This window comes from Panthera tigris, chromosome C1 (genome assembly GCF_018350195.1).
Source record: "Panthera tigris isolate Pti1 chromosome C1, P.tigris_Pti1_mat1.1, whole genome shotgun sequence".
In the NCBI taxonomy this organism is placed as follows: domain Eukaryota; kingdom Metazoa; phylum Chordata; class Mammalia; order Carnivora; family Felidae; genus Panthera; species Panthera tigris.
The window spans coordinates 219,194,279-219,218,244 of record NC_056667.1 but is presented as its reverse complement, the minus strand read 5'-3'; the positions used below and the strand labels follow the sequence as shown (position 1 = coordinate 219,218,244).

Below are 23,966 nucleotides of genomic sequence, written 5' to 3'. Positions count from 1 at the left end.
TGCACTTGGGCAAGGAATCCAATCTCCCTGTGCCTCAGTTTCCTCGTGTACTACTGGGATATGATCAGAACCACTCACAGGACTGTTTCCGCACCGTGTGGGGTACACAGCCCTGGGCTGTGAGCTGTGGGTGTGGTTTGTGCCGGCTTCTGCGGAACATCTCGAGAAGTCAGGAATTTGGGCCTCAGGAGTGTTTGTGCGCGCCTCGCACACTTCTGCCGCGCACGGTGCGAACTTTCAAGCTCGAGACTTGGTGTTTGGTGGAGCTTGAAGCTGAGGTGCCAGGAGTTTTATCCTAAGGCTTAAAAATGCTGGTATTTCCTCCTAGGGAACCATAACGTCGTGCGACAGTCTCTTCCCTCTCCTGTACGGGTACGCGTCCGGGGAGGAGGTGCTCGGGCAGCACATGGCAGACCTCATCCCTTCTGTGCAGCTGCCTCCGCCCGGCGAGCTCGTCCCACAGGTAGGAAGGACCCCGGGGACCTCTGGCCGCCGCAGGGAGTCTGTCTATCCAGTGACTGGTGACCGTTCATCTCCCAGACTGGAATCCGTGACCTGGCCACACAGGCTGGGACCTGTGCTCGATGGCACCCGTTCCCCTGTTGCTCTCTGGGCTCAGAAGCCTTGACCCGGTCAGGGCCCGTGTGGCTCTCCAACTGACTGCCCTGTCCCCTCGGTCCTCTCCCTGGAGCCTGGGGTGGGGAACGCCCGCTGCCTCTCTTTACTGACAGGTCTAGGGTCTTGAGGGACAGGGAGAACGGGCTGATGGCAGGTGTCCCCTCAAGGCAGGATGGCAGTCAGATGGGGGAGGGCCGGCAGCTTTGGGGTCAGTGGCGGTCTGGGGTCGGGGGGAGGTTCTGATGCCGACCGAATCCTCCCAGTTCCCAGGAGCCCCGTTTCCTACTAGTGTGCAGCCTCCACACCAGTGACCCACACTACAGTGAGTTCACCTCACGTCACACCCCAGTGACCTGCAGGATCAGACTGGACGGTTGATTTTTGCCTAAAGTCACCTCTGCCGCTGTAAGAAATCAGAGATGGTTTCGGGCCACCCATAGGCACTCACTGGTTCTCTGGCTGGCCTCAGGCCAAGAACCCCCTGAGCAGTCATCGGCTATTTTTCAGCTTTCCAGCTCAATGGGAACCCCCTGCCCCCATCCCTAGTCCTTATTGTCTCTGTGTCCTCTCCCCTGCCCCAAGGCCGGGGGGTGGGGGGCGCCTGTTGGCCCAGCCCCGCTGGGAGCTCGCGTGTCAGCACCTGCTCAGTCTGAACGCAGGCACGCATCCAAGAGAAGTATGTTCTAGAAGGCACGTTTGTAATAGCCTCGAACTAGAGTCCCCGACTCCCCGGCAGCGAGTGGAGACAGGTGCTGCACCCCTCATTCCTTGTGGGGCCCCCTGGGACCTGGCGCCTGGCCTACGGCCTTGGCACAGGGAGCCTGGCGTGTGGAGTCCCGACCCTGTGGAGGGTGCAGTGCCGCTGAGTGAAGCTCCCCTCCTGCGTGCAGGGCGGTGCCCACAACATGGGCCCCTTCACATCTTCTGTCTCCCAGGTGGCCCCTCAAAGGGGTGGGTGGGATAGGGCGAGGGGTGGGCACAAAAGCCTGGGCCTCATCTTGAAACCTGAAAGGGCGCACACTCTCAAAGCCCCTGGTGAGGATGCTGCCTTGGTCGAGGTTTACTTAAAACTGGATACATTCCAAGTCTTCAAGAAGGGAAACGTAAAGCAAGGATGTGCTCTCGTGGGTGATGGAGGTGCCGACGAGGCAGATGGGGCGTGGCCACCCAGTAGTCAGCAACAGCAGGGAGCCACTGCCCCTCAGGCCGAAGGATGGGGGACGGAGTGAGGGGTGGGGCCGCCCGCAGAGGGGGCACCCTGAGGATACTGGCGGTCCGAGGTGGAGAGCGGGGAGGAACGCTGGGCCTCCCTCCCAGACGCCAGCCCTCGCGCGCGTCTCGGCTGCCCTGGTGTCTGCTGCCCTCGGGCCTTTCTGGAGTGGTGAGCGGCTGCCGTGCTGGGGTGCCCTTGCCCCCGGTCACAGCTCCTGGCCAGCTTCCGCTTTCCCTGGGGCAAAGGCGGGGTGCGGGGAGCTCAGGGAAGGAGGACCGGTGTGGGGAGTGTGATGTTTGGGGGTGCTCCCCAGCACACGCGGGTGGGTTCGCTTCTCAAGCTGCAAAGACTCAAAGCTGGGGCTGGGTGCGATGCCGCTGTCAGCTCAGTGGTGCGTGTTCCTTCCAGAATCTCAAGATTCAGAGGTCTGTCGGGAGAGCCAAAGATGGCACCACCTTCCCTCTGAGCTTAAAGCTGAAATCGGAGCCCAGAAGCGAGGTGGTGGAAGACGGCAGGGCAGTGCCTGAGCCGGGTTACTCGGCGTCAGTCTGGGTGTTCTCCACCATCAGCGGCCTCATCACCCTCCTGCCCGACGGGACCATCTATGGCATCAACCACAGCTTTGCCCTGATGCTGTTCGGTTACGGGAAGACGGAGCTCCTGGGCAAGGTGGGCCTTGCGTGGGTGGCCAGCCTGCGTGCCCCTGCAGGGGGCTGGTCCGTTTCCACAGTGAGGACCTGAGCTTGCCACAGGCCTCGTACCTCCCTGTCTGCTGGGCCGGCCCCCTGGCTGCCCCTGGGGGGTGCCGGGCAGCGCGCTCTCTGTCTGCACTCATTTCTCCGGACCCCGCGCCGAGCCCTCCGTGACCCCCTGGGCTGTCTCGAGGTGCCGCCCTGGGAGAGGGAGGGGCTGTCACCCTGAGACCTGTCCCGAGCAGAGCGTCTGTCCCACCTGTGGGGATTTTCTCTGCGTGTGGAGCTCGGGGCTTGTCTCACCTCCTGTGCCCTGGGGGCCATCTTGGGGGGTCTGTTGTGCGGTCAGAGTCAGAGGAAAGTGTTCATGAACTTCTTCCTTGGATGGAGCTTTCTCTGAATTTCTTGAACACGGGGAGGCGGAAATCTCCACACACCAAGAGCCAGGCCCAGCTGGGATGCCAACTGCCTGTTTCTATCTAAGACCGTGCTGAGAGTCTGTATCTGTTGCTGCAAACCATTGTAAGCTTGGTGCCTAAAACATGACAATCTCATATTTAGGTCACAGATGGGCCCTTTGGGCTGGGCTCGGCGGGATGGCCTATTCTCTTTGATGTAGTGTCAGCCGGGGCTGGCGTCGTCCCCAGGCGCGCCTACCTGTGGGCCTGGCTCCCTGGGTCCGTGGCTGGGGCTGCCTGGGTCTGTGGCTGGGGCTGGTGTCGAGAGCCCCTGTGTGTCGTGTGGTGGCCGGGCTCCAAGGGCAGGTGAGCATCTCAGGCGGCCACAGCATGCTCCTCACATGGTCCCAGGGTCCTCCTGGGTCCTGGAAAGGGGACACGGACCCTCTGCTCAGTGGGAGGAGGGTCACAGGGGAGGGAGAGGCTGTCGGCTGACGCATCGCTTTTGACGTCGAGTGGTCCCTGTGCCGGTGCGCCCGGCCGGCTCGGCCCTTGGGTGCCTGCAGCCCTTCACGGAGCACCTTGTTCACCACGCGCTGCCGCAGAGGAAGGGAACGTTGTTCCCTCTTGTCATTCTCAGACCCAGTGACAAGGTCCAAACACAGGTCCCTTTTTGTTTTCTAATTAGAAATATTAAGGAGCAAGTGAGCTGAAACTTAGTTAAATGAAGGTAAACTTAGTTTGAAGTTAATGAAAACACAGTCAGTGTGAGTTCTGGACCAGGGGTTCCCGCAGGAACATCGAGGGCGTCCCGTCTTTGTAGGGACCGCGTGTGGGGTGGATGGACCTGCCTCTGGATTAGACCGTGTTCCGGATTCACACGGCTGTGAGTAGGGGGCGCACACGGGTTCAGAGAGGGCACGTGTCCTTGCAGCTCCGGGGCCTGGGACCCTCATGCTGAGGCGCTGGCCAGCACACCAGAGGCACCCCAGGTCCTTTGTCTTATCCTGGGCACCCATCGCTCCCTGAGAGCCACGTTTGCACACGTGAGATTTGCACACGTGGCTTTCATGCCTAAGGAAAACATGGGGCGAACATCTGCCCGGGAGACGTGGAGGTGTTGGTATTGGTAGCTTCAGTTGTTGATTTTGTTTTTTCGTAAGAAAAGGGAGAAAAAGTCACGAATTCCATGTTGAGTGTCAGAGGGGCTTTGTGGGTCTGTTGAAAGGAATACGACCTGGGGTCTTTGCTCACCTTGCCCGGAGATGTGCTCGCGTCGCGTTCATTTTGTATGCAGACCGGATGGTGCGCCGGCCCCGTGGGTCAGGGTGGATCCTCAACAGATCTGAAATGTCATGGTTTCTTTTCTAGAATATCACTTTTCTGATTCCCGGTTTCTACGACTACATGGAGCTCGCATATGACAGTTCCTTACCACGGCCAAACCTGACCAACTGCTTGGACGTTGGCAACCAGAGTGAGCCTGGGGAGAGTGCTGTGGACCCCCACCAGGGCTGGGACCCGGCCGGCGAGGCCAAGGGTCGGCCCAGCCTCTTCCTCCCAGGTGCGTCCGTGGCTGCCCAGCCACACACAGCCCTACACCTCGGAGGGAGGGGGCACGGGCGTGCTGGGCGGGATGGAGAGTGTAAGCCAGTGGCCGCCAGGCATTCGTGGAGACCCTGTCTGTCGTGGGCCTTCTGTGTTCCCGGGGGATGGGACGTGTCGTGAGTCTGACAGCCGTGAGCGTAGAGAGGGTCCCGGGGGTAGCTTGTTGGTGGTATTTTACGAGTAGATCTGTGGAGCCTCACATAGCCTACGACAGTGTTAACGTAGCCTATCGCGTTGACCCCTAAGTTAAGTAGTTCTAGGCATATTTGCTCGTTGTGTTTCTCCTCTGTACTTTTAGTTTAGCGTTTAGTATTATTTCAGCAAATATCCCAAGTCCCCAAGACGTGAACATCTTAGGTGCCGTGGTGTGTGAGGACAGGCTGGGAGCACGGCTCCCGCCCTGGCAGGGCTCCTCTCTGGCTTCGGGGCACCAGGAGCAGGGACCACAGAGCACGAGACTGCCCGGCAGCCTCCTCAGTGCTCACCTTTCCGTTGACAAGGAGCGAGGAGCAGCTGCGCCCCGTTCTGCTCCCAGCCCACAGGGCCCCACTCCGCAAGTACCTGCTCCCTCACTGCCCGCTGACAGGGTGCGGTCCTCACGTTCCCTGGTCTCTGCCGTCCCGTGGGAGGGGACACCGGAAATGAAACGAGAGGGCTGCTGGGGAGCGGCAGGCTTCAGGCGGCCGCATGTGTCCAGGGCTCCGTGGCCGTCTTGGAGGGTGGCGTGGTAGTGATGCCGTGCGCACGGGGCAGGCTCAGGGTACCTTGGAACACGTTGTCCCCGTGCTGCCGCCTGTGGCCCGACTTGCTGTCTGAGCGCTCATATACGGGGGTTTAACACAGTCACCAAGGGGGTGGAGGGGCCACGTGGGAGCCGCTGTGTCGTGGGGCAGCGCTCTGTGTTCTGGGCGCTGAACCCCAGTGGGGGTTTCTGCAGCGCGTGGCTCGGACCCGAGGCTGGGAGTGGGGTGCGTACCCTGAGGGTTGCTTTCCAGGCACTAGAGGTGACCTCGTGGCATTTTGTTTCACAAGGTGCTTTGTCGGCCTGCTGGCTCTGCTGGGGTCTCCACTGTTCCCACGCCGGCTCCCTTCGTCGCATCTGCGTTCTGTCTACACAGACGGCCCTTTTCCAGTTTCTGTCGCTAGTTCCGAGTCTTCCCTTTCCCACCATTCCACCGTCTCTCCCGTGTGTGTGTCTAACGCACGTTCTTTGTGGAAGGTCAGGGGGCGGGGGTCGCTTCTGCCCCTCTCCCTGTGCCTCCTCAAGATGAACTCTCGGAAGTGGCATTTCTGGGCACGTGGGGATGCTCGCTTTTGCCGGCTGTTGTCCGAATGTCCACTGGAAAGATGGTGCCGGCCCGTCCACTTCCACCGCCGGGGGCCGGGCTTCTTCCCCACAGCCCCGATCCAGACTGCCATTTACAGGGACAGCCCGCCTGCGCCCACCCCCCCTGCTGTGTGCTCGGCCCTATGTGGGTGGACAGGCGCCGGGCCGGGGAGCTGGTGGGGAGGCTGTGACACACAAGTATAGGCTTGACGCGTAGGTGACCAGCCCTCAGGAGGAAGAGCGAGGCAGGGGGAGGACGTACAGTCTCAGGGTCCGTGAGCCTGGGAGGGACCCTTGGGATGGTGGCTTTTGGTGAAGCACCGAAGGCGGCAGGAGTGGCGTTCCAGGGACGGGGGCCAGAGGCCCTGGGCAGAGCGTCGGGAGGCGGGCCGCAGGGCCGTGGGGGTCACAGCACGGATTTGGGCTTTTACCTGGAGTCAGAGCAGAGCCCTCGGGGGGCTCTCGGCAGATGGAGGGACGCGCTGCAGCCCCGGGGGTGGTAGTGGGATCCTGCCGGCTGAGGGCAGGGCCTGGGACACTGCAGCAGGGAGAGTGGGGGCCGCTGGCCCCGACGGGGCACCTGCGGAGTGGCGAGGGGGTGGTCTGGGACACGCTGCGGACGTAGGCTCGCCACAGCTTCCGAGATCCGGTCGGGGCCCCCCCTGCTCACGAGTCCCTTGGGGGGGAGACTCGGTCAGCAGGTGGGAAACGGTCTGTTCTGTTGCTGCCAGATTCCAGGGTTAACGGCTCGCTTGTCGGAGACCACGAGCTGCCACAAGGTGAGACCCTAGAGGTAGCGGGAAGCCGAGAAGCCTTCGCAGGGACCAGGGGCCAGGCAGACCCCGGAGGCCACCTCCCTCCTGCCCTCCCGCCTCCGCCTGTTCCTCGGTGAGTCCCCTGGAGGTGGGGTGGGGCTGCGGTAGGCGGGCGCGGTCGACGAGCGTGCTGCGACCGTGCTGCGGGGAGACAGGTGCCCGCAGCAGCGGTGGCGCTAGCTCCTGGCCACCGAGTGCTGGCTCGAGCACCGGAGTCCGCCTTTGGGCGTGGTCCCTGGCGTGGTCCCCGGTGGTGGCCTTGAGACCCGGCCGTTGTGTGGGTGGGGTTCCAGGGAGTTAGCATAGCAGGATTTCCTCATTTAAAAAACCATTTGCGTCTGCTCTCTTTTAAATAACGAAATACTGTATGTAGAGTGGTCAAGTCCACGTTAGAACACGTGGAAAATGTAGAAAGGCAGAGAGAGAAACTCACCGGTCATCCCTGCTTAGTTATCGTGGTCCCACGGTACACAGCGTTTTGGAGTTTCTCAACTAGTTTTCTCCCCGCGGGAGCCGCCGCCAGCCGTTGGGGCTGCCCCGCCACGTCCCCGTCCTCGGAGCGGGGCACCTTCCTGGCGTGTCCTCCGCGTCCGCGGGTGCTCGTGGGCAGCCTCTCTTGCCCCTGTGGCACAGACCGGGTCACCCCGTGCGTGTTGTCCTGGACGTGTGTGTGTGAGACGTGTGCGTCCGAGCCCTTTCCACGTGTCACCTCCCGTGGAGCTCTGCGGTCTCGCTGCTTTCCTGCCGTTGGCTTGGATTCCCTGGCCTGCCGCTACTTCACTCGGGTCCGCTTTGGATGGTCTCTGTGCCACGTGCCCATCTGTGGACGGGGGGACTCTCCCCCGGCGGGGCCGCCTGAGGCGTGACCCCCTGGCCCCAGGGGTGGTCGCTGCTACAAGCCGCTGGGCTCCTGGCCTGCGAGTCCCGGGGTGGGGGACCCTGGCGGTGGCTCTCATCTGCTCTGCCCCAAGCTCCCGTCTGGGCCCCGCACGCTCCGTTTTCTGGGACGAGGTTGTGCGACAAGCAAGTCCCGCCAGATGAGCCGCTTCTGATGCTTCTCTCGGGTTGGATGTGCTGAGCTCAAGTTGTAGTGCTAGATCAACGTCCCTCCTAGAGGCCCTGTAGGTGTGCTTGTCCTTGTCACTGCCCCTGGCTTGCTTGCTTGCTTGCTTGCTTCCTTCCTTCCTTCCTTCCTTCCCTCCTTCCCTCCTTCCCTCCTTCCCTCCCTCCCTCCCTCCTTCCTTCCTCCCTCCCTCCTTTCTTCCTTCCTTCCCTCCTTCCTTCACTCCTTCCCTCCTTCATTCCCTCCTTCCTTCCTTCCTTCCTCTCACTCCTTCCTTCCTTCCTCTCTCCCTCCCTCCTTCCCTCCCTCCCGTACTCCTTCCCTTGCTCCCTCCTTCATTCACTCTGTCATTCACTCCTTCATCGCTCCCTCAGTCACTCATCACTCTCTCCGTAAATAAGCATTGCAAAAGACTTGAAGGATCATCCCCAAGAAATACTTTGTAGCAGAAAATGGGCTAAATCAGCAAACACGGTGAGACACACGGTGAGACTGGGAACTGGGAAGGCAGGTGCAGCATGACTTTGGGAGTGTTCGGTGCCTGGGGACCAAGGGTCGTGCCTGCTCCTCATTCTCCCAGCTCTCCCAGGAGCCCCGGAGGCAGTTGCTAACACAACCAAGTGGATTGTTGTGTTGGAGACCAGCCTGTGACCCTGCGTGAACCGCCCGGAGGCACTGGTGCGGGCCCTGCCGAGTGCCAGCTGGGGCAGCGGGGTGGAGGGGAGGTGGGAGGGGGACGGGAGCCTCTCTGTACTTAAAGGCTCTCCCAGAAACCTCCTTATCACTTCCTCAGTTTACCCTGGCTGGAATGCAGTGACACTATGAAACCTGGCTGCCGGGAGCTGTGGTGGTGGGACATGGGTACAGTGCTGGCCCTGGCCTCGCCCCGCGTGCCCACATGGGAGGGTGCCCTACCCTGCCCTGGGGCCTGACCCTCGTGCCCTCCGAGGGTACCCGCACTGCTTAGAAAGGGGATTGAGACCTTCTGCCTCCTTTTTGGACCTTGCAGAGGACGTGCCGGTTCCTGGGGGCCAGCTCCAGGCTGGTCTCTTGACCTGGGTGAATGGACAGAGATAGAGAGATATAGCCAGAGACGCAGATGATTTTTGCCTGGCCTCTGCACACCCTTGTCCGTGCCCTCATTATCCCCAGAAAACTGCTGCTGTTCCCAGAACCCCACTCACGGTTCCCTCCTCTGTGGGACCTGCCCTTTTGTGTCGGTTCCTTCCTAACCTGTGCCTCTTTACAAACCTCTGTGGCGACGCTCGCCAGATCACCGGCGCACACGCCCCGGCGAGGCCGGCCACGGCCACCTTCTGTGCATCTCGGTGCTGGCGTCAGGCTTCGGCTGGCCCCGGGCAGGAGCTCAGCGTCATCGGTCACGTGGGGTCACAGTGGCCGGGCCAGCTGTGGGGGCGGGGTTCCTCACCTGGGGCCTTTGGCTCTGTGATCGCCCCCCTGCCTGGAGGCGGCCCCTCCCTGGGTGGCCTCCATGCGAAGTTCCTGGGCTTGTGTCCCAGCTCTTCCCACCCCTGTGAGGCCCTGCTCTCACGGCCCCTCCTTGTGCCAGCCTCTCAGAGCTGTCTGTCTTTGGCTGTGACATCTGATAGCATTCATAGCCGATCACAGGTCAACATCGTACAGGGCCGCACGGCTACAGGGAGGCTCCCTCCCCGCGAAGCGACGATGCTGACCGGAGCCCTGAACGTAGGGTCCTGGGTATTCAGGGCTGTCTTTGCTAAATCATTGTTAAATGAGGATTTATTTAGAGAATGCATGAGCTGCTCATAGCTTACGGTGGTGACTGCTTTATACTTGTCTTTAATAGAGGAGGATCCGTGTGCTCTTGACTTTTGGTTCTTCTGTGGCTCTTAAGTAATTACATCATCCGTGTTACAATCCTCAGAGGGGACAACATCCCAGAAGGAAGCCTGCCAGCCCAGGAACGGTCATTGCCCAAGGACCAGCAGAACATCCCAGAAGGATGCCCACCATCCCAGGAACAGTCATTGTCTGAGGGCCAGTGGAACATCGCAGAAGGATGCCCACCATCCCAGGAACAGTCACTGCCTGAGGACCAGCAGAAGATCCCAGAAGGATGCCCACCATCCCAGGAATACTCATTGCCTGAGGACCAGCGGAACATCCCAGAAGGATGCCCACCATCCCAGGAACAGTCCTTGCCTGAGGACCAGCGGAACATCCCAGAAGGAAGCTCACCAGCCTTCAGTAAGTGGTTATTTCCTGAGGGCCAGCAGCAGAACACTCCAGAAGGAAGCCTGGCAGCCCTCAGAGAAAAGTCATTGTCCAAGGACCAGCAGAACACCCTGGAAAGAAGCCCGACAATCCAGGAATACTCATTGTCCCAGGACCAGCAGAACCTCCCAGAAGGATGCCCGCCAGCGCATAGCCAGTGGTCCTTACCCGAGGCCCAGCAGGACACTGTCTTGGAGAAGGAGGAGCGTGCAACCCCAGAGAGCCTCATACGGGACCTTGAGGGAAAAAGTGGGTCTGGCCCCGGGGACACGTGGACGTTTGCTTCACGTGAAGACTCTGAAGGCCCGGCTCCAGCAGAGGGTGGGAGCAGAAACCCGGGGGTGTGTGGCCCGCACCAGGAGGCACAGCTGGAGGGGGCAGGTGTGAGCGGTGCCGGTGGTTCAAACCATCGGGCTGATTCTGTCATGCCCGTGCCCCATGCTGCAGGCCAGCCGGCGGGACAGCACCTCCTGCCGTGCTACCCCAGGTGTGGGGGTGAGCAGAACACGCAGCCCGGAAGCCCCCCCAGGGCAGCGCCACCCTCATTCTGGAAGCCTGTGCTAGATGAGCCGCGGGCAGGGGAGAGTGACCGAGATGAGCTGCAGACTTGCCTAATTAAGGAGCAGCTGTCCAAGTGGAGCGTCGTGGGGCCACCGGGCGTCTCTCACACAGAGCACCCCCTCTTCTCTGCCCCTGTGTCGCTGTGTGACCCGGGAGGTGGAGGCCCGCGCAGCCGTGTGGGCAGCTCCGCGGCTTACTACGCACTGGCCACAGACCTCCCCGGGGTCCTGGATGCGGTGCAGGCCCGGGAGGCCGATGGAAATTCATTTTCCTGGAATCTCAAGGAACTCTTTTTCGGTGAACGGACAGACCGAACGTCCTCGAACCGTTCCTGTACCGCGTCGGAGCTTGTGGAGATGGCCTCTCCTTCGCTGGCGGGCTCTGACGCAGACCTGAGTGGTCCGCACGGGCCCGGGTCACAAGTTCTGGACGACAGAGAGCTGTTGCTCCTGACGGGCACCTGCTTGCGTCTTGGTGAAGTTCAGCAGCCTCGCGAGAGCTGTCTGGGGCGCGGCCCGGCCGAGCCCTCTGAGACCCGTCTGGTGTCCTCAGGACCGTACACAGCGAGTGGCAGAGAGAACCCCACCTGCGTCCTTCCCACGCCGAGAGCTGGCTCCGTGGAGGTGTGCCCGTTGGAGGAGCCCAGGCTGAGCTTCCAGGTCACCTCCACGCCTGTGAAAGGGGACAGCCCGGCGATGCCCGGGGCCCCTCTGCAGCATGAGATCCAGGAGGGCACCTATTCCGGCAGCTGTTACCACCGAGACGGCTCGTGGCTGAGTATGTGGCGGGCGGCTGCTGTGGGAGCACGGCATGGCCGGTGCAGGGACTCCCCCGTCCCGGTGTCTGATGTGGCTGCGCCCCCTGAATAGTTGGGGCAGAAACGATGCACTAAAGGATCTGCAGTGAGAGCTTATCCCTTGAAAAGTAGGGTGACGAGTGCACGTGCTAGGGAAGGGTGGAGCCTGCGGTCCCTTCCTGGGAGCTGCTCCGTGCGCCAGGGGACGGGTTCTGCCGGCCCCGACCTCCACGGTCACCCTGGGCAGCGAGGTGCTCTGTGGCCCCGCGTGTGCTGCTGGGGCTCTGGCGCCTGACGCGCTGTGCGCTGGGAGGCAGTGTTCTTGTCGGGCCCCTTCACTTGCCCCTGGGAGTCGATTATGTCTGTGATTTCTTAGCAGATTATCTCCTGATTTCTTAGCAGATCCACATCATTTTCACCAGTCGTTTCCTTGCTGCTGACTTCACAGTGTCGATCGCTAAGGCTTTTTCCCTAACCTTAAAAAGGTTCTACAAGTAATATGTGTTATCCGTAGATGTACTAGAAAACACAAAAAGATAATAAAGCCACCTGTAAATGCCTCCCCCAAGATGACCCCGTTTGTTTTGGCGCGTACCTTGGAGGCCGTGTAAAAACGCGCAGACGTGTATCCAAACCACGTGGGCTTTGCACGTACGCGCACGTGTGGTCGCAGGAAGCGCCATAGGCACGTACGCGTTCCACTGAGGCCGCTCACGTTCCTGGCAGCTGTCTCCGGGCTTCCCCCCTCGTCCGAGTGTGGGTGCCCCTGCCCGCCCCGCCCGGTGCACGGTGGAGCTGTCGTGGTGACCCTCCCTCCCCTCCAGGTGTGCAGTTTGAGGTGAAGCGGGTGGAGCTCCAGGGCTCCGCGACCCTGTTCTGCTGCTGGCTCGTGAAAGACCTGCTACGCAGCCACCGGGACTCGGCCGCGCGGACCCGCCTGCTCCTGGCCAGCCTGCCCAGCTCCAGCCACTCCATGTGCGAGCTTTCTGGACCCAGCGCAGGGGAGGTGGGTGTCTGCGGTCAGCTCCCACCTTGCACCCGCCGCGTGGTGTGGGAACCGGTGCCGCCCGGCTTTTCTCTCTTTCTCTCCGCTTCCTCTGCGACGGGAGGGAGGTCCAGGTGTGCCTTTTTGGGCCTGTCTTCTAAGTTCGTGGGTAAGTCGGAAGCCAGACGTGGAATCTTAGACCTGAGTTTGCCCCGTGTGCAGGGCGGGGCGTAAACACGCTCGGGTGTGTGTGCCCATCTGGGCCAACCGGGAGAGCACTCCTCAGGCCAGGTAGCCCCAGGACACGGGAGGAGGGGGGACAGGGGACCGGATGACGCGAGCCTGCCTGCTGCTGGTCACACGTGGCCCCTCGGGCGTCCCGTTTCATTCACAGATGCTCAGGAGCAAGCCCTGGTTTGAGGAGCCTCCGACGGCTCTGGAGGTGGAGGGGCTGGCCGCCTGCGAGGGCGCGTACTCCCGCAAGTACAGCACGCTAAGCCCACTGGGCAGCGGGGCCTTCGGCTTCGTGTGGACCGCGGTGGACAGAGAGGAGAATAAGGAGGTACTGTGGCTCCTGGGCCGTGCGCAGCAACGGGGCCGCTCCGGTGCGTCCGTGGCCTCAGTGCTGTGGCACGGGGCAGGAGGCGTCCTCCGTGGAAAGCACTGAGCACACCGGCTGGCCCGGAGGGCACCCAAGGCAGCGCGCACGTTCCCCCCCTTGGCCATCCTGCCCGCCGCTTTGGGGCCATGTGGGCTTCGCGCGTGCCTCTCCCTCGGGGGCTGATATCTATTGATTTTCAGGTTGGGACACGCCAGGCTTCCTTCTGTGGTCTCAGTGGGCGTGGCCATTCTTACTTATTCCTCGTCCACCTGAGCCGAGGCCTCGCTGCCCCTCCTCCCACATCCTGTTGAGACTGCGGGTATAGCTGCCCAGCGTTTTGTGATTTGAGGGAATCGACATGGTGACCGTCCTGCCAGTCCCTGTGAACACCGTGACACTGCCCAGGTGTCCCCGTGCCACCTACTGGTTTCTGGGAGACCGTGTACTCAGGGGGTCCTTTGACCTGTTGGCTGTTACCAGCACATGTTGGGGTTGACACATTGTGTGTCTGTGCGAGACCCTTGCGGTCCCGACGTGTTTTCGTGGGTCCCCCAGAGCTCCAGGTGAGCGGCTCAGGAGCAGGCTGCCGCTTGCTGCGTCCCTGCCATCGCGGCCACTCCGTTCCCTTCTCGATGGATCCTTCTGGGGAGGGTGTTTCATTGGTTTGCAGCTCGCTGAGACTTGGCTTGAAGAATGAGTGCTGAGTTCTGTCTGGTAGTGAGTGGTTGACATGATCACACCCTTGGTTTCTCTGTTCAGTAACACCGATCAGCTTGTGTTTTCCAGAATCAGCCCTTGGTTCTGTTACAATATTCTCTTACCGCGTTGCTGAATTTGGCTTGCTGATATTGCTACTTGGGATTCTTTTTCATTTATATTTCATCCATGAGTTTTCTCTCTCTTCTGACATCAGCGTGACGCGAGGCCTGTGGAGTTAGCGCTTTCGTGTCAGCGGGGTGTCTGCCCGCCTGTTCAGACCTGCATGTTTCTTTCAGCCGCATGCTGTGGTTTTCCATGTGCAAATCCGTGTGCAGGTGACGTGCAGCTGCGTCTGCTCGCTCGGCCATCCTAGTTCTTGTGTTTGCCCTCTCTCGTCTTTGCGAGACTTGCCAAAGAAGTGTCTGTTTTGTTAACCAGATATTTGTTTTGTTGTCTTTGAACTTGTCTTCTTGTACCTTCTGGGAGTTAATTGTGCTGTATTTCTAGCTCATCGGATTGGAGGTGTCTCGCGGAGCCATTACTGAGTGACAAGGCCCCTGCAGAGCGGTTGGTGGTGGCGCGGGCCGCTCTTGCCACCTGTGTTTGCAGGGGCTTCATTCTCTAGTCCTCGTGAGGCGGGTCTCGCTCTTGGTCGGGTCAGTGACCCGACAGACCACAGGGCTTTCTTTGGACCGCTCTGCCTAAAGGAAGAGGAAAGAAGCTGCCGAGAGTCCTTCTCGTGGTTTGAAAAGAAACACATGAGTAGTTTCACCTTCCAGAACACAGATGTCAGCCTAAATATTACTAGGCCAGCAAACAGCCAATCAGAAAACAGCCCTGCACGGGTGAGGTGCCCGTTTGAGGGCCAAGCGCTGCTCTGCAGTCTCAGTCCACGGGACAGGACGGGAGGACTGCCATCCCGACACAGTGGCTCTTGTGACCCAGGACCCGCGGTGTCTCTCCGCGTGTTCAGACCAGCATGTTTCTTTCAGCCGCGTGCCGTGGTTTTCCATGTGCAAATCCTGTCCTCCTTTTCTTAAATTGGTGTCACTTCTATATCCAGTCTCTTTCTTGTGTCTAGTTTTCTTTTGCTGGAATGTGCGTTACTAATTTCCTAGGAAGGACACTTTGAGTTCTTACATGTTTTCTGATTTGTTTCCCTTCCATTTCAGGGGCGATGCGCCCTCCCTATCCCTCTCCGAACGTGTGAGCCCACATCTGCTGTCATCTAGCATTTATTTGAAGAGCCATCTGATGTTTTTCCTTTCTGATTTTTTTAATTTACTTAAAAATTCTCTTTAAAGTTTACTTATTTTGAGAGAGAGAGAGAAAGAGCACGTGAGCGAGCAGGAGAGGGACAGAGGGAGAGGGAGAGAGGATCCCAAGCAGGCTCCGTGCTGGAGCCTGTCAACACAGAGCCCGACAGCACAGAACCCGATGCGGGGCTTGAACTTAGATCATGACCTGAGCTGAAACCAAGAGTCAGATGCTTAACGGAGCTACCCAGGCGCCCCCGGAATTTTTTCTTTTAACCTTTGGACTTCATACGTTTCACCAGGATGTATTTCTGCATGTGTGTGTGTGTGTGTGTGTGTGTGTGTGTGTGCACGCGTGCATGTGTGTTGTTTATTCTTGCTTGATGCTTGGTGAGACTTTGATCTGAATGTTTAAAGCTTTCTTTACCTTGAGAGAATGTATTCCTTTGTTCTGTTAATTCTTTCTTTTCCTTCTTTTTCGCTCTGTACTTTCCCCTGAAGCCCCTCTCGCGTGTGTGTTGCAGCCCATGGCAGCAGACTTCCTGCTGGTCTGCTCGAACCCTGTGGTGGGACGGCCACAGCCTCTGCGTGCCCCCCCACCCCCGCTGGCCGCGCCCCTGGGTGCGCAGGGCTTCAGCCTTGCTTCCCTCATTTTCTTGCCTTCCCTCACGTGTCTCCTCCAGCCTATTGAATCACAGGGCCCTCTCTCCACGGGATCCTTAGGATCTGACCACTTGTCACCACTGATGGCCAGCACTAACCCATCACCTTTTCCTCGAGGTCACGTGAGGGCTGACCGGGTGCTGCACGTGCTCCTTGCTGTCCCTCCTGCCTCTGCGTGCTCCCCTCCCGCTCGCTGCCCCTCCGGCGGGTCCCCTCAGCTGTCCCTTCTCGGGGAGCCTCCCTACCTGCTTCCCTGCTCACCCGGTGCACTGGGCACGCTGTGTGTTGGCCGTGCCCCCCGCAGCCGATGAGCCGGTGAGGTGGGGCTCGGGGGCCATCTTGTGGGGTCTCCCGCCGGCCGTCTCTGCTCCCCGCTTGGCCCCTCGGCCACGTGCCCGGCCCTCACCGGCACGGTGCTCGTCTCCTCCCCGTGACCTTTGCCATCGTCCTGGGCAGTGATGCTGTTTCCCTTGTGTTGGCCTGTGTCCGTCAGGCTTGCTGGACTCCACTGGGCTCCAGCTGATGTGAGTGGTGGCCTTCGTGTTCCCAGTCCTCAGGCCTCCTCGTTCGTCTCCTGGGTCGGGGCACCTGTCCTCACTTGAGAATTGGGGGTGCTGGGGCTTCTGAGGGGTACCTGCTGCAAGGTCTCTGGCCTAGGCTGTGGCTCCTCAGCTCCCGGGCCCCTCCATCATGCCCTCGCATCCACCTTAAGTGGGCAGGTGTCCTCAGACCTGCTGGCCAGCTGCTGGTGTGCCTGTGTGTTCCTCGTGCCGGGTGGGGGTCACTACTAGGTTCCTCTCTCCCGTCCCTGGATTCAGGGGAGGTACGCGTGGAGGTTACCCTCCCCTGCACTGCGATGCAGCAGTGGGCACCAGGCTTGAGGGGACGCAGAGGCACGCTGGCGGTCGCTTCTCCCCTCTGTCTTCCTCGCAGGTGGTGGTGAAGTTTATTAAGAAGGAGAAGGTGTTGGAGGATTGTTGGATTGAGGATCCCAAACTTGGAAAAGTTACTTTGGAGATTGCGATTCTGTCCAGGGTGGAGCACGCCAACATCATCAAGGTGGAGTGCTGCTTCTCACTTAGCGGTGTCCCGACGTTGCTTGTGTGAGAAGCTCTTAAATACGTGGTCTGGAAGGTGTCTCGGCAGGCCCAGACCTGACTTTGTCTTTTTGCAGGTGGTGGACGTATTTGAAAACCAAGAGTTCTTTCAGCTGGTGATGGAGAAGCACGGCTCCGGCCTGGACCTCTTTGCGTTCATCGACCGCCACCCCGGCCTGGACGAGCCCCTGGCGAGCTACATCTTCCGACAGGTGAGCAGGCTGGCGCCGTGCTGGGGAGGTGACGGGCTTGGGCACGGGGCTCTGAGGCCGCGCAGATGTGGCTTCACACGCACTTCTCTCACAAGCTGGGGTCTAGCCTTTAGATTTTGGATTTGACGGAGCAAGATACATAATAAGATACACATTGGAGGCCAGATGCCGTCCTGGACCATTCGGAGATGGAAGCTTATTTATATTCCTACAGCACCCGTGCCAATTGCAAACTTAGCCAGAAATATTCCTACGGTACCCACGCCAATTGCAAAACTTGGCCAGCAAAGCTGTTGGATTAAGGGTTGAGGCCTGTGCCTCTGATCTGAATCCTCGTCTCCCAGCAGGAAACCATTGCTAATCTGTGCAGCAGGGATCATGATAGTGCTGGCGTGGGAAGGCTAGGAGGGTTAGCTCAGAGCCTCTAAGGCACCTGTGCGGCACGGTGTCCCGCACATTGTAAATGCTCGATCAATAGTAGCTGTCCAGTCAGTTAAAGTAATCAGTAAAGGTTGAGATTCTAGCAATCTCATTTTACAGTGTTTGTTTTGGTCTCTTTATATCTGTTTATGTATTGACCTTGTCCGTTTATTCTTTTACTGGAACAGGAGACTGATCAGCGAAATAGGAAGGCATGCTGGGAGATAGAGAGGTTGGAGAGGGGGTGGAGAGGAGACAGTAATTCTTGTTTTGAGGAGACGGTGGTGATTTCATTTTAGACTGTTCCAAGCACACTGGAAAGAGTGGAGAAATAATCTGGAAGGCCGGGGGCAGAGGGGAGTGAACAAGTCCCAGGTTTGCTCTCTGATTGTTTCCTGGTGATGACTTAATTTCTAATGACAGCTTCCATAAATTGACATTTTGTACCCAGAGCTGTAAAATCCCAGAAGCTGTTGGATTTCTGAAATTAACTTTCTCAGGCACCTACTTATAAATTTCAGGCATCATGATTCTGCTCAAAGACCGTCGTCCCCTTTTTCCCTCTTCCTGTTTTGCAAGATTACATACCCATCTACCTTAATGCATAGCAAAGATTTGTTTTTGAAATCTTCATGGCAGGCAGTCCTATGGCAACAGGAGTCACTTGTTAATAGCTGGTGTCTCTCAGTTGTTAATTCTGGGGCAACTGACATAGATAAATATAGTGTCCTCTACTTTATAATTTTTCAAGAAGTATCTATAGCCCTTCTGTAAATTTACATGCGTAAGTGCTATATATGTAGGTGCGTATGGATTCATGATTTTATAGAGAAATACCATTATATATTAGCATATGTATGTAGAGTGCCAGTTATCAGTGAATTGCTTCTCAGCTCCAAATCCACCAAGGGCCCACTCAGCGGCCAGCTCTCCTATGCAGCGAGGGGGAGGGAGGACCTACAGTATATTGTCACAACCGTACCCTTTCAGAGCGGGAACTATTGCATGAGGCTTGTTGGAATGAAGCCCACTTCCAGTGGACTTACTTTACATCTGCCTCCGTGGGAGCCCCACACAGTGTGGCTGATGCTTGGTGCTGCTCTCTGAGAAGCTGCTAGAGCCCAGAAGTAGGAGTTTGGAGACTTGGCCTCCGCTCCCAGCTCTGCCCCCGTGCACTGTGTGAACTCCGGGCAGGGTCCTTTCCTTCCCTGTGAACCGACGGTGTCAGACTCCATCTTTCTCCAGGGCCTCCTCCCGTTGAACGCCCAGACCACCCTCAGTAAGGTGCCCACTGTGTGTCTTTGTAGCTTCTGCTTGTGGTCTGTCTTTCCTCCTGAGATTGTCACGATGTGTATTGAGGGGTGAGTGAATGTCTGCTGGGAAGGCTTCTCAGCGTGGAGAGAACTTGAGAATCAGTGTTTGTCTGGTGGGGGCACAAAGTGTCAGCTACACAAGATGACTAAGTCCTGTTTCATAGCTAATAATACTGTAGTGCAGACTCAGAAATTGGCTTAGTGTAGATCTTATGTTGAGTGTCCTTATCGCAAATAATAATAATGAAATTTTATTTTTTTCATTTATTTTTTTTAACTTTTTTTTAACGTTTTTATATTTTATTTTTGAGAGCCTGAGAAACAGAGCACGAGTGGGGGAGGGGCAGAGAGAGAAGGAGACACAGAATCAGAAGCAGGCTCCAGGCTCCGAGCTGTCAGCACAGAGCCCGATGCAGGGCTCGAGCTCATGAGCCGTGAGATCATGACCTGAGCCGAAGTCAGACGCTCAACTGACTGAGCTACCCAGCCGCCTGCTTTTTAATTTTTTTTAACATTTATTTTTGAGAGAGAGAGAGAGAGAGAGAACAGAGCACAACTGGGGGAGGGGCAGAGAGAGAGAGACACACACACAGAATCTGAAGTAGGCTCCAGGTTCTGGGCTGTCAGCACAGAGTCCGATGTGGGGCTCGAACTCACGAACCGTGAGATCATGGCCTGAGCCGAAGTCGGACACTTAACCAGCTCAGCCGCCCAGCCGCCCAGGTGCTCCGAAATTTTAAAGAAGAATCAGGTGCTGGTGCTCCTGCCGGCGGTGGGACAGGCCGGCCACGCCAAGCACCCCACCTGGACCTGCTTTGCCTACGCTGAGCTGGGCGGCGTCTGCAGCATCCAGCCTTCTTTCTTGTCACCCACGCGTGATAAACCAGACAGTAGGCTCTTAGCTTCGTTACTGTTTCTTTCTTTGCAGTTAATCCTTATTTTAAATGCATGTTTTACTTGACTTGCTTTTTTAAAAAGTCCCTGTGGCCCCGATTGCAGCTGGTGTCGGCAGTGGCCTACCTGCGCTCCAAGAGCATCATTCACCGGGACATCAAGGACGAGAACATCGTGATCGCGGAGGACTTCACCATCAAGCTGATCGACTTCGGCTCTGCTGCCTACCTGGAGAAGGGCAGGCTGTTTCACACGTTCTGTGGGACCATCGAGTACTGTGCGCCCGAGGTGCTCCTGGGAAACCCGTACGTACGTGCTGCGCGGCAGCCCGGCCTCGCGCCTTCCGTCGGGGCCCTGCCACCCGCGGGACTTTAGGTGGGAAACTGTTTCAGTTTGCGCCTCTTGGTGACAGGGCCGCCGACTGATTATGAGCGTTTTGTGGTCCGTGGGCAGGCAGGCAAAGTAAGGCTGGTTACGGGATGCTGGGCGGTGGCTGCAGGATCTGTTGTGGTATTTTCTCAACTTGTGTGTAGGTCCGGAGTTTTAGAAAACACGAAAGATCAAGATAAGCACAAGAATGAAGAGGGTTTCTCCTCAGTTGGGTTTACTTCTTGTGACGACAGGAATAACGGCTATTCCAGTAACCACTGTTGGGGATCGAGCAATGGGAGGTACCGGTGCAGAGGACCGAGTGGCCTGGGGCCTGGCCAGGCCTCCCGCTCCTGCCCCGGAGCCTGCGGGCCCCAGGGGGCTCCAGCCAGTGCTCACTGAGCCCTTCCCCTGTCATCCGGCACACTCAGAGCCACCGGACGGGAGGGGAGATTGAAGGGGGATAGTCTAAGAGGGCCTTGGAGTTTCTCTGAAGATGTAATTTGAGCACCCGGTGCCCCCAAGCGTGCCCTTGGCTGCTGTCTCGTCCTGTGGTGGCCACCGGGTCGTCAGAGTTGTAGCGGGGGGCTACACGTCCTGTCCGTGGGATCACGGCATGCGCTCTGCGGTTTGTCTGCCCCCCACCCCACCCCCGGCACCCGGGCTGGGAAGCTCCCACAGGGAAGCGCAGGGTGGTGCTGCACCTCAGTGCCCGCCCGAGGGCGGTCCCGCCTTCTCCAGGAGCCCCGGCCCTGCACCGTGCCTGCGCCCTCCTCTCGGGCCTGCAGGCGCCCTCCTGCGTGCTCCCCCATCTCACCTCACCGGGGGTTTGCTGAGCTCTGATTCTAGATCCCGTCCTCAGGGACTCCGCTTCCTTCCTCATTGTTTCTGTATCCTTCTCCGCCAAACCGGCCCGGCACTGGGTTTTATACGTAGACTTTTATTGCTTACGCAGTGTCTGTGGCAGCTTTCACGCTGCTGTGGCAGAGTGTAGTGCCGGTGACAGAGGCTGGGTGGCCCACAAGCCGGAAATGTTTGTGTTTGGCCCTTTACAGAAAACGTTCGCTGCCACCTGTGGTACCCTGTTGGATTTTTGTCTTCAGTCTCCAGTATTCTCGAAATCTTTCTTTGCAAAACAGCACAAAACAAAAAGTGTCGAACCTGCTTTCCTCGCTCTGGCTTGTGCAGTCTCTCACCCCGCACTTGCCTGAGGTCTGTCCTCCCGGCACCTGTCGGCGTCCAGGGCCCCCCAGCTCGCTCTCCTGCCCCCTGACGTCCTGGACCCTCTTACCGCTCACCAGTGTCTCTCGGCCACGTTGTGTGACTGACTCCGTCTCTGTTCTCCGGGCCGGACCGCTCCCGAGGGCCAGACCCCCGTGACCACGCGGCTCTGGGGCCAGCTCAGCGGCAGCTCCCCACCTTCTGTGTCAGGTGGAGGCGCTGCTTCTCGGGCCAGCTGTGGGGCTTAGGCCAGGGTCACATAAAATGCCTGGCGGAGTGTTGGCACCTCACAGGTGCCGACGAGTGGAAGCCAGGTTAGGTCCTCACGATGATGAAACATGGCGACAAAGCACTGTCCCTGTTCCGCCCCCTCCCCCCGCCCCCTCCTCTGGGTCGCTGCTGTTACCTTGGCCCTCCTCCTGCTCCCGCGCAGCTTAGAGCCTCTACTCTGCTGTGCCTTCTCTGCACCTCCTCCAGGAAGCCCTCCCATCAGGAGGTGCTCCACCCTCACATGCCGCACACCCTCCCGTTTGGCAGTGGGCGTCTCTCAGCTGCCTGAGCGCGAAGGTTTGCTTTTCTCTCCCTCCCCAGCGCGTGGCTGGAGCCGGAGTTGAGGGCGTAGTTGAGGAGGGCTGCAGGACGCGCCGGGGGCGTCCTGTGGGGCGGGCCTGTGGCTCTGGGCTGAGCCCGGGCGTGCCCCGAATGTGGCCGCCACCTCCTTGCAGGTACAAGGGGCCGGAGCTGGAGATGTGGTCACTGGGGGTCACGCTGTACACGCTGATCTTTGAGGAGAACCCTTTCTGCGAGCTGGAGGAGACCATGGAGGCCGTGATCCACCCGCCATACCTGGTGTCAGAAGGTGAGCCTGTGCTGCAGGTGCCGCGGAGACGGCTCAGTCCCCTGCCTCGGGCACAGCGCCCCTTTGTCCGTGCTGGTGACCTCATTGCTCTTTCTGTGCCTCTAATGCCGATGTGGACAGAAGGGTAATGTGACCATGACTGAACCGTCACGATAAAGTTACGTGCAGGAGAATCCCCCTTGGGTCCCGGGGGGCCCGCTTCTGAGACAGACGCTGGCAGCCTGGGAACCTGGCTGTGGCAGTGACTGTAAGGTCAGCACTTGGGTCAGACATTCATCACTTGGGGGCAATGGTGGGACTTGGCCCCCTAGCAGCTGTTGGGAAGCCTGCGGGTTTCTGTTGCACCTCCGGCTCCTGTCGGGGCCACGGGGGGAAAGGGGTGGTGCGCGTTTGGGGGAAGGACCAGTGGGCTCAGTGGCCTGGAAATGACTTCCTGTGCCTGGAGTCGGCCCCTTTGGCACCCCAAGTGGAGGAGCCCCAGGGAGGGGGCTGGTAAGAGTTTCACGGGCACTGCTGGCCCGTGGGCTCCGGGGTCCCTTCCAGGCTTGGCATCCTGTGACTCTACAGCACTCGTTTATCCTTACAAGTAGCGGGGTGACGAGCATGAACATCTCGTGCACAGAGTCCGTTTGGAACCAGCTTGGAGTCCAGCCTAACTGCGCTTAGGTTGGCAGCCAGTGTCAGCACTGCCACGAAAACACGCCACAGATTGGGGCTTACACAACAGACAGACATCCATTTCTGTCTGGAGGCTGAGAGGCCAAGATCAGGGTGCCCGCGGATTCGGTTCCTGATGAGAGAGAGTACCCACACGCCACGCTCGGTCTCTCTTCTTGCGAGGACACTAACCCTACCACAGGGCCGCACACTCAGATGAAAGACGTCATATAACACCCCCCGCCCCCGTCACCTCCCGAGGGCTCCACCTCCTAACACTGTCCCAGTGGGGGACAGGGATGGGGGGAGGCGTGGGGACACCGAGAGCTTTGCTGAAGTCCCGGATTCCCACGAACCACGCCGCTTGCAGCACATTCTGTTCCACCCACAACGCCTATTCCACACGCTCACTCACCAGGTTCTCAGGATACCCTCTGGGACGGTGAGGCTCAGAGTAGCCCTGGCTGAGGGGACCCCCTGTTCTTACAGGAAATGGGGCCCAAATCCAGACCCAAGGCTGGGGCTCTTCCCAGAGCCTGTGCTTCCTTTGGGGGGGGGGGGGGGACAACGCAGGGCTTGCTCTGGCCACGTCCCTCTCCTCTTGTCCCACAAACCCTGTGTCGTTCAAAGCTCTGCACAGCCAGAGCCCCAAGAACGGGTCGAGTTTACGAAGCTCCGCACATTGGTTAGGTGAGCGAGGCGGGACCCTGAGCTCCATGCTTCCATTTCAGAGGGACAAGCGTCTCCTGCAGCCTGTCTGGGGCATAGCTGGGCCCGTGTGCCAGGGACCCCAGGTTCTTGTCAGAAATGGAGGTTCCGGGGCTCAGAGGTGCTCATGGCAGACACACCCAGGACCTGTAGTTTTGAGACATATTCTACTTGAGCCTGGCCTGGATCCACCCACACGCGTGGGGTGGGTCTCTCTGTCCCCAGATCTCATGAACCTCCTGTCTGGGCTGCTGCAGCCTATCCCCGAGCAGCGCACCACCTTGGAGAAGCTGGTGACAGACCCCTGGGTGACACAGCCTGTGAACCTTGCTGACTACACCTGGGATGAGGTGTGTCGAGTGAACAAGCCAGGTGAGAGGCATGGTCGGTGTGCCAGGAAGGCAAGGAGGTTCCCCAGGCTGCCTTCCTGGGTCTGAGGAGGACGCTCCCTCTTCCATGCTGTCCTGGACACAAATGTCAGGCCTTGTAGCTGGCTTGTCACCTGTGGAAAAAGTGGAGCTTGATTCTGTTCCAGAGGCCCCTGAACACCACCGGGGCCTTAGAAGGTGGGTGAGCACCCAGGGGAGCCCCTGACAAGGAGGCGCCCACAGAAGGATTGGGGGCAAAGGGCTGGTGGTGGCCTGAGCCAGCTAAAGGAAAGGGTA

At 59.1% G+C, this 23,966-nt stretch overlaps 1 protein-coding gene across 6 annotated transcripts in view; it reads left to right on the top strand.

Moving 5' to 3' along the window:
• The window catches only part of PASK (PAS domain containing serine/threonine kinase), a 40,213-nt gene that overhangs the window by 15,366 nt on the left and 881 nt on the right, over positions 1–23,966 (top strand). For 2 of the 6 annotated variants that reach the window (XM_042995917.1, XM_042995918.1), the window contains exons 7-19: positions 329–463; positions 2,240–2,500; positions 4,293–4,485; positions 6,588–6,744; positions 9,641–11,328; positions 12,172–12,353; positions 12,727–12,894; positions 16,485–16,610; positions 16,726–16,860; positions 19,593–19,792; positions 20,021–20,158; positions 21,803–21,936; positions 23,527–23,673. In XM_042995917.1, coding sequence (XP_042851851.1) covers positions 329–463; positions 2,240–2,500; positions 4,293–4,485; positions 6,588–6,744; positions 9,641–11,328; positions 12,172–12,353; positions 12,727–12,894; positions 16,485–16,610; positions 16,726–16,860; positions 19,593–19,792; positions 20,021–20,158; positions 21,803–21,936; positions 23,527–23,673 — 3,664 coding nt within the window. Of the gene's footprint in view, positions 1–328; positions 464–2,239; positions 2,501–4,292; positions 4,486–6,587; positions 6,745–9,640; positions 11,329–12,171; positions 12,354–12,726; positions 12,895–16,484; positions 16,611–16,725; positions 16,861–19,592; positions 19,797–20,020; positions 20,159–20,911; positions 21,069–21,802; positions 21,937–23,526; positions 23,674–23,966 lie in introns of those variants that run through there. The other 4 variants (XR_006221053.1, XR_006221054.1, XM_042995919.1 and 1 more) reach the window with 4 other exon arrangements.